Here is a 9,264-nt window from a genome sequence, read left to right as displayed (position 1 = left end):
AGCTACTTAGTGCAATCACTTTTTTTTTTTAACCGTTCTGCTATACTGCTATAATCGCTATTTAAACCATTGATTTCATCTAAAAGCAGAGCCAGAAAATTAGAATAGAAGGAACTAAATAACTAATGTAGTGCAATTTTAGTTTTGTAAGGAGACAAATTAGCATGTATATATAAATATTATAAGGTCAAAAGAAAGAAATTACAGTTATCTGGTTCATAGGAGATGCCTGATGTACCTCTTCCAGTGCAAACAAACACCAGAACTGAAATATGAAATATATCAATGCAAGAAGAACAACATACGCATCAGATAGTCGACAATTACAAATATTACAAAAATTCACATGTCCCTGCTTCCTCTGTTCCATCCAAACCTCACCATTAGTGCTTAACAACCATTTTTACAGTCTTATTATTGTCTTCCACAATTTCTCTCAGCAACTCATCAGTAATACCACCAACATTCACTGGCTCAGCACTTGAATCCTCTACACATGTCCCTAATAAAACCATCTTAGACATCCGAGCTTTCTTTTTGTTAATCTCATATTTACTCTCCTCCCACGAACCCGCAGCCAACAATAGATAAGCATAAACTACCTTCTCTTGGCCGGGCCGAAATGCACGTGCTATCGCTTGTTTTGTTTTGGAAGGATTCCACTCAGAATCAAGAAGCACTATCCTCGACGCGGCTGTCAGGCTGATCCCCTCAGCACATGCATTGGTTGAAGCTAGTAGCACCTTTCTTTTCCCCTCATTATCTCCATTGAATTTATCAATTATTTCAGATCTCACCGAGAGATCTTGATCTCCATAGAGAAATAATATTTCATTCCCTTCACCCCATCCAAAACAAGATTCTATCGATTTAATCAAGAGTTTTAAAGGCTCAATATTGTGAGAGAAGACTAAAACCCTCTCTTTCCTAATTAATGATTTCATAATTACATCGATGACAAATAATGTTTTTGAACCCCTATAGAAACTTCTTTTGCTACCAATTTCCTTTAACTCCTTTTCAGTAAAGATGGTTTTTGCAGCTTTTGATGTGCTGACAAGACATGGATGGATCGCTCCGACTGAAACAAGGAACTCTATCTCAAGAGGGTAGCGGAACAAATTTTTGCAAGAGTTTTGCAATTTTTGCAAGACCTTCTCTTGGGGCTCAGAACATTGGAGGAAGATAGTATAGGTCTCGAGACCAGGAAGGTTTTGCAACTTCTCACCATCAAAAGCATTGATAAAACCAGATGTAATATTTCTCAAGAGGTCAAAACCATGCTTTCGAGCACATCTACTACGAGACTCAATCTTATGCCCGATTTTCTCAACAAACAATTTCTGCGCACGTTTCTCTTGATCTTTTATTTTCCTTCCCCGCTTAGTTTCTGTGGCTCTTTTCTTAGGTTCCAATTCAGTTATAACATCTCTCATGAAACGGGGTCTGGCTAGACATAACGTGTTAAAGTATTCTTCAAAATTGTTCTGAAATACCGTGCCAGATAAAAGAATCCTTGATTCAGTATTCACCTTCATCAAAGCCTTTCTCACCTTAGATGAGGTGCTTCTTGGATTGTGGCCTTCATCTAGCACCAATAATCCTGGGCTGGTTTGCAACACATTCGCCATAAACATGTAATATTCATTTGATTCCCCTTTCATGATAGAATGGAAAGAAGGATACGTCATGAGAAGGACTCCTGGATTTTCATGCCACAAACGAACCTTTTCTAAAGAATCTATAATTCGAATTTCCTTATTGCTCATCCGAAGATGTGAATCCAGATGGTACTTTGTCTTCCCAACAAATGTTCTCCTATTGTAGGCTATATCTTGATGGATTATGTGTACCGGGACTTCAACTCCCCACTTTTCAAATTCCCTTTGCCAGGTGTGAATGGCACTTTTGGGGGTTAGCACTAACGGGTGGCTTTTAGGGAACACTGCCAAGTGACTTATCAGAAACGTAATTACCGTTAAAGTTTTGCCTGAACCTGGGGAATGAGAGATCACACAACCACCTGTGTTGCCATTTCTGCTGCTCATTTTTTCTGGCTCTAGAGAACCGGTCAGGTTCTTCCAAATGAACTGAAAAGCTTTTCTCTGGTGAGGGTGTAATTTGGGCTCGATATGGATGATTGGGGTCCATATATTGTTACTGGATTTAAATTGGGTGGTGTTAGGAGATGTCTTTAGAAAAGATGGGTCTGTTTCAAAAGGGTAAAATTTGGGCTCGTTATTGGCTCTGTCCTTTAGCATTCGATAGCTTCTTTCTTTCATCTGTAAGATAGCCGAATTTAGTTTCATAACAATAGAAAAGAAAATAAAAACCAGAGGTTATAACCTTTATAACATTTAAGAGAACTGTCATATTTATTTCTTACCATTTTAATATATGAATCCTGATAACAATCCCTACACTCTTATCCCCGCATTAACTTCCATAACTACCATGGAGGACCACTAATCATTAATAAAATGTGATTATTTAACATGAATCATTTAAGTATATTTATCTGGAACAATTAAGTATTAATCCATATGCAATAAACTCTATTTATGTAAGCAGAAAAAGTCCATCAGTTATCCCCGCGCAAAATTTTCTTTTTTTTTCTGTATTGCCCAGCACTACGGGGGGGCACTAAATAAACATCAGGTTCCAAAACTCATACGTTTATTTTTAAATAATAAACAACTGGGTCAATGATAAATACTTCTCAGACATAATGATAAATACTTGTCAGAAACAATGATAAATATTTTCTTGTACATCAATAAACAAAATAAACATTTATTTTTAAATATTTTAATTGCAACTTTCAGTAAAACATCTATGACTTAAATATATTAGATGAATATTTTATGGTACATAGATAAATACATGCCAATACAAATATGAATTCTTTATTCTTGAACTTGCTAACAAGTAATATTTAATCAAATCGATGTATCTTCATGACAAAAATAATGATAAATACTTATCATAGATAATGATATATACTTGTCAGACATAATGATAAATATTTTTTTGAAAATTAATAAACAGATAAATATTTATTTCTAAATAATGATAAGTACTTGGACTGACAAAGATAAATACTTTATTCTTGGCTATTTTGATTGTATGTCTGAATTGACAAATCTTCTCTACCAACAATATTAGAGAAAAAAAGGAAATTGCAAGGAGAAAATGACTTTTGAAATTTGAATCAGGAAAGAGAGATATAGTATATTAGTGGGGACAGTATAATTTAATTCAAAAGTTAGTTAAGGCAGTTATTAGCAGGACCATCGGCAGTTAAGAAAGTTAATATTTGATAGTGATAGTGCGGGGAGAAAGCAAGGACAGGGGTGAGGGGAATGATATAATTAATCTTAATATTTATGCTTGCAAATGATGGCATTATTGTGTGCCCTGGATGTATTAGTGCTGCAGCTAAGATAAATTAGGCTTTACTTGCAGGCTTGTGGCATAGTTTGCCTATCTAATAATGGTTGCCTAGCAAGACTTAATGGAGCTTGATTAGCCAAATCTGGCAAATAAACTTAACAAAGCACAGGAATGTAGTTTGAAAAATAACATGTTGAGTACTGGACTCGTACACTTCAGCACTGACTGCAATGTACGAACCTAACAGCGCACTGGACCAAAATCCATGAATTCAATCAAAAAGGGCATGAAAAAACCACCATTAGTAATTAACAATTAATATAAATGTAAACTTGGTATAAATTTTTGCATTTATGAGAAAAAGTTCGACCTAATAAGATCATGACATCTAGAAAAAAAACTTAAAAACTTACCATAGGTGGAAAAATGTCTCTGATTTCGGTTAGTACAACATTGCATTTTATGCATACATAACCAAGTTGTTCGTTCAGTACACAGTCATGCACACATAATTCTTCTTTATCTTTTCCAGAAGCCACTTCATCTTCAGAATCAAACTGCTGGAAAACATAAAAAAATCACTAGTAAGTTGAAGCAAACGAAATTAAGCAAAAAAAAAAAAAATTAAGTGTACATCAACCCAACTTTCAATAATCTGAGCTCCTGAATTACTTAGAGGGTGAAATATGATATATTTACTCATCATGATTGGAACAATGAAGAGTCACAATGTAATAAACCTAACAATTGCAATAAATAAATAGAAAGTACAGACTAATGCACCATTTTTTTCTCTTCAATTACGAGCGTGTTTAAGCAATAGTCCATCTCTTCCCAGAGATCCTCATATTCATCTTTCTCGTTTTCCTTCTCAATTTCACCATCACTGTTTATTGGGGACCACACAAAGTTCTCATCTATTGGGTAATTCCCCGGAGCTGAAGCACAGGCTTCCTCTTCCAGCTGGAAACCCGGCTTAGCCTTCTTGCTCATGAAACATCTGATCTCAGTCATAAGCTCCTCTACGAAATCATCACATTCCTTGGTACTGATGTGCTTTCTTTTCACACCATGTTTCTCATACAGCCGCTCCTTTTTTTTTCGCATTGCTTGGTCTTTAATGAGCTCATCTTTCAAACCATCACATTTCTTATTATTGAAATGCTTTACTTTTGCACCAAGCTTCTCATGAGGCATATATGACTTCTCTTTCTGTACCGCCTTTTGTTTTGGTTTACCATTGACAGAACCTTTTGTTGCATGTTTTTTTCTAAGTGACACCTCTTCTTTTACAGGCTCTTTCTTAGATTGTGACTTGGACAAAGAGAAAACTTTTGCAGATGGTGCATAAGAAGAGCGACCAAAATTTGGAGATGTGTAGCTACTAAAGAAGATTGGTTGGAATTTTTCACGCTTTGATCGTCTAATATTCATTTCTTCATATACATTATTTGCATTTGAAACCACAGAACTCTGCTCAATACCTCCAGTTGAAGCATTTTTTTCTTCCTTACATGTGGGTTCAATGGACACCCTCTCAACCTTAGGCTTAATAATACCGCCACAATTCATAAAATTCACTACTTTCATGTTCACAATTGAGCCATTTTGGTTGACATCTTCTTCTCGGACATGATAAATAATTCTATCTTGCACAACCTTTACTTCTATCACACAACCCAAAGTGGAAAATACAAGAAGTGTTGCTATTTCTGTAGAGAAGGTGTCAGTGAAGTTGAAGAGCTTGGTTTTGTAAATGGAAGTTCTATTTTGTGTTGAACATGGAAAGATGTTTCCATTTTCGTCTGGTTTCTTGTTGAGTTTTTGTAGTATGGAAATGTGGTTGATCGTAACCAGTGTCGCACTTGCACGGTCGTTCACAAGAGTTCGCTTGCGAATCAGGCCATTATTTTTGTATGGCATAATGGCGAATAGACATTTGCATGTGTCATCATGAGATTGTTTGATTTTGATAATTCTTCCATCGAGACATGCCAATTGCTGCAGAAAGAAAATAAGCATGTGTTAGAATCTCAGGATGATATATTATTAACAGGTTATTAAAGACAAGTTTATTAGATGACTAGCTGGTCAATGTTAATTTCGATCTGTACTTGTGATTCCTCTTTCTCAATTAGGTAACCTCTGATTTTCAGTGTGTTCTGCATGCTTAGTCATTTATATATAGTTTTATTATTTGCTTTTTATGAGTCATGTGTGAATTTAATGTAGCTACTTTGAGATGTAAGATTTTGTCAGACAACTTTTCAGTCACTCTTTTTTTTTAAGAAAAAAAAAAATTAGTCACTCCAACGAGTGTGTATCCTATGAGTCTGAGATATCTCATATTTTGCGTGACCCACATGTCCGGTGTCTATTCGGGGATAGTGCAGGAGGCCAGTATTATTTGGGCTTTGAGATTCATGCAAAACGTATTTGAACAGTTGAGATTTTCCAAAAAGTCACACAAAATATGAGATATCTTAGAGGATGTGAATTCCACTCCAACAGACTTTCTGTCAAAAGTCAACTTCCCTTTGGAGAATCACAATTCTACCTTTTAATTTGATTAAGCCAAAAAAACATATAAACAGAAAGCAGTGTGAACCTCTTAGATTAATGTAAGCACTATGATTTATGAACAATAACATACTTTCTTTGATCTTTAGCCCCCACATCGGCACACATATTCATTACTGATGTAGCATGTAGTAACTTGGATTGTTTTATCTTTCCAAGAGTAATATATTTTTTTTCATCTGCTGATGTGAATTTGCCACTCTAGCAAGATGGTGGTCTTCGATAAACTATGCATGTTTATCGTAGGATCTTTTTTTTATAACAAAAAAAGATAACGTATGTATAAAACATGAACAGTATAAGAAGCATATGACGTACCTGAGGTTCGGACTCGTGGTCTGAATTTGATGAGGCTGGCTGAGGCAAAAGTGCACACACATCAATGCCAGGTCTTAGAAATGTACAACAATCAAGAGAGGTTGCCTTCCTTGACCGCATGCGCAAGAAATCGGTATGTATATTGTCCAGCATAGTCGGTATGGGATGCTTAGTTCGAACAGATATATTCCCGTCTTGTATGGAAATAAGGTCAGCTGCATGCCAAGATCCTTCATGAAATACCTCGAATGCTGAAAGAAAAAAATTCAAACTTGTGAGGAAGTTCAAAAATTAAACATGTATTTCAAAGACAGAGATAAACAGAATTGATGGCTCTGTGTTTCGATCAACCGAATGATCTTCAAAATATACAATAGAATATATAGATTACATATTCGTTTGCTACTCCTTTTGAATGATAATGTAAATATCAGAATGTGCAAGTTATATGCAATTGCAAAACACAAGATCCCAAAATTTTTTTCTCGACCCCTCTTCTCGTCTCACCTCCCTCTTGAGTACCCGCATTTTTGTATAATCCTGGAAGTAAACAGTATTCATATAAGCACTAAAGTACCCCTCATCAATTGAAAAAAAGAAGAAGAAGCAACAGAGAAAAGGAAATTTCAAATCATCTGTAGGCTGTAGCTAATTTATCCCGAAATTTTTATTGAAATATCTAAAAATAATTCGAAATTTTCAAATCTACACCCTATTTGCAAAAAATTCTGAAACTGCCCAAATCGAAAAATAATCTTCTGAATACAGGCCTTGGCTCTTCAAAATAATCTCCTGGATCCAGGATTTCTCTTTCCGGGAAATTATTTACCGGAAATGACATTTCCAGTAAATATTTTGCAAAAACACTAATTCCAGTAAATTATTTTGCGAAAACAGGATAGAGTTATAACTTATAAAGAGGTGTTGTTTCTCTCTCTTCTCTCTCACAATCCATTCTAAAGAAAAGAAGAGAGAAAATCAGCTATTTCTGGATTTTGTAAGTTTTCTTTTATTTCTTTAATTTTAAACTATTTAATTTTTCAATTTATGTTGTTAATGCTTATAGGGTTATTATTTTTAAAATTATAATTTGTTATTCAAACCAATCAAAACCAAAAATGATCTGTGTGAAATTTTTGTTGGAGCAAAAATCTAATACAATGATGACGGTGCTTTTTTTATAGTACTCACCCTAGATACTCATTTCCGGTAACCGTGTACCATACCTTTGACACAAGTACTCATTTCCTGTACCCGCCCTAGATACTCATTTCCGCCTCAAGAGAAGCTGCAAGAGGATCTTCTTCAAACATACACCAACATTGATGTTTTTTAATTTTTATGTTATTGTAATTTTAATTTGTAGTGACAATTTTGGTTCTTTTTTTTTTCCTTTATGTTGTTATTCAATTTTAATTTATGACATCTATTATTAATCGTTTAATTAATATATTGTTTGAGAAAATTTTGATTTTTAATATTGTATGTCTTACTTCCCATTTGACAACATATGTGTATATTCAAACAATTACCAAATAAAACTTCACATAACTAATCAAACAATTAAATCATCTAAAAAAAAACAATTAAAACATCTAAAAAAAACAAATTCCACATAAAACCCTGGATTCTCATAATAATCTCCTGGAAAGAGAACTCTGGATTTGGAAAATTATTCTGCGGATTCAGGACCTGGATGCGAAATCTAACTTTGCGGTTTGACCAGTGTCAGATTTTTTTTGCAAAACAGGATGTAGATTTGAATTTTTTTATTAATATTATTACAAAAAAATCAGTATTTATCAGTATTAATCTACAAAAATCCACACTAATTCGTTAGTATTGTACTATTGGAGAAGATTTATGCACTCACGGATAATGTCAAGTGGATAGTCCAAATCAGACGACGGTTTGTCCGACATTTCTCTTGGAGAGATGAATCAATCGGAGCTTGTTCGATCGTCACCACAGAGAAGAAGACTGAGAGATCGAGACGCTGAGAAAAACCTTTTGCGGATAATCGCAGTGGAAGAAACCACCTCCGGTCCCTGGGTTTGGATGCCGGGGATAAGCAAGAATCCAAGAAGAAAGGAAACTGTGAGAGATATGACAGGTCGAGAAATTGCCTTGACCGAGTTCTGTACATTTAGAATATCAGGAAAGACTAGGAAGACCAACTTTTGATGCGCAGATCATCTGTAGATCTTTCTACTGTCAAAGTGGGTTGCGACTTGTTAAATGCATTGTTTACTGTCCTGGAGACTTGCTACATGTAGTACAAATCGTAAAGAACGCAGATACCTGATGCCCATCGGACCGCAATCCGCAACGATTCCGAGAGAAAGCGCGGAGTCTTCTGTTTTATATATGGAACGGGAATTTTTTATTCGGATACGAATCTAATGTTTCCTCTTCCGAAGAATTTTTTTCTAAAACCATAAATAAAAAAATAAAAATTTATCGAGTTAAACCAACTTGATTGTTTTAATTTTTAAAAAAATTATAAGAATCGATATATTATTTCGGTCCGAGCTATTTTTACTGATTTAGCTAAAAAAACAATGTGAAAATTTGTGAAAATACTTTGGACCGAGATGTCATTTCGATTTTTTAAAAAAAAAAAAAATATTCGAACCGAAATGACATCTCTGTTCTTATGATTTTTGTAAAAATCAAGACAATCAAATTGGTTTGGTAATTTTATTTATTTATGATTTTTAGAAAAAATTTCTCTTCCGAAAGCAGAAATTTGCTTTTTTTTTAATCTCAAATTTTTCAATCGTAGAATTTTATTTCTTTTTTTATTCAGATTAAAATATATAAATAAATTTGGACTGTCGAAAACATTTGATTGATTGGGACGCAGCACAATATTTTATTTTAATTCCGAATTGTTCGATCAGAATACGGATCCATTCGTGTTAAAACATCTAAACTCAAAATTTTGGTTGCCTCACGTGATGTCAATTTTCC

At 34.4% G+C, this 9,264-nt stretch overlaps 1 protein-coding gene across 2 annotated transcripts; it reads right to left on the bottom strand.

The window, feature by feature from the left end:
* Nucleotides 1-245: 245 nt before the first annotated feature.
* LOC144555362 (SNF2 domain-containing protein CLASSY 1-like) lies at nucleotides 246-8,396 on the bottom strand. 2 transcript variants are annotated; one of them, XM_078303660.1, is made up of 5 exons: nucleotides 8,165-8,396; nucleotides 6,292-6,542; nucleotides 4,177-5,394; nucleotides 3,807-3,953; nucleotides 246-2,282 (listed from the first exon to the last, which is right to left on the bottom strand). In XM_078303660.1, the coding sequence occupies exons 1-5, from the start codon at nucleotides 8,211-8,213 to the stop codon at nucleotides 384-386; spliced, it is 3,564 nt and encodes a 1,187-aa protein (XP_078159786.1). In that variant the 5' UTR covers nucleotides 8,214-8,396; the 3' UTR covers nucleotides 246-383. The 2 variants fall into 2 exon arrangements, with proteins under 2 accessions (XP_078159786.1, XP_078159787.1); XM_078303661.1 differs by having other exon boundaries at nucleotides 3,807-3,950; nucleotides 8,165-8,272.
* Nucleotides 8,397-9,264: the final 868 nt, after the last annotated feature.

Source organism: Carex rostrata, chromosome 6 (genome assembly GCF_964058835.1).
Source record: "Carex rostrata chromosome 6, lpCarRost1.2, whole genome shotgun sequence".
In the NCBI taxonomy this organism is placed as follows: Eukaryota; Viridiplantae; Streptophyta; class Magnoliopsida; order Poales; family Cyperaceae; genus Carex; species Carex rostrata.
This window is presented reverse-complemented; position numbering and strand designations above follow the sequence as displayed.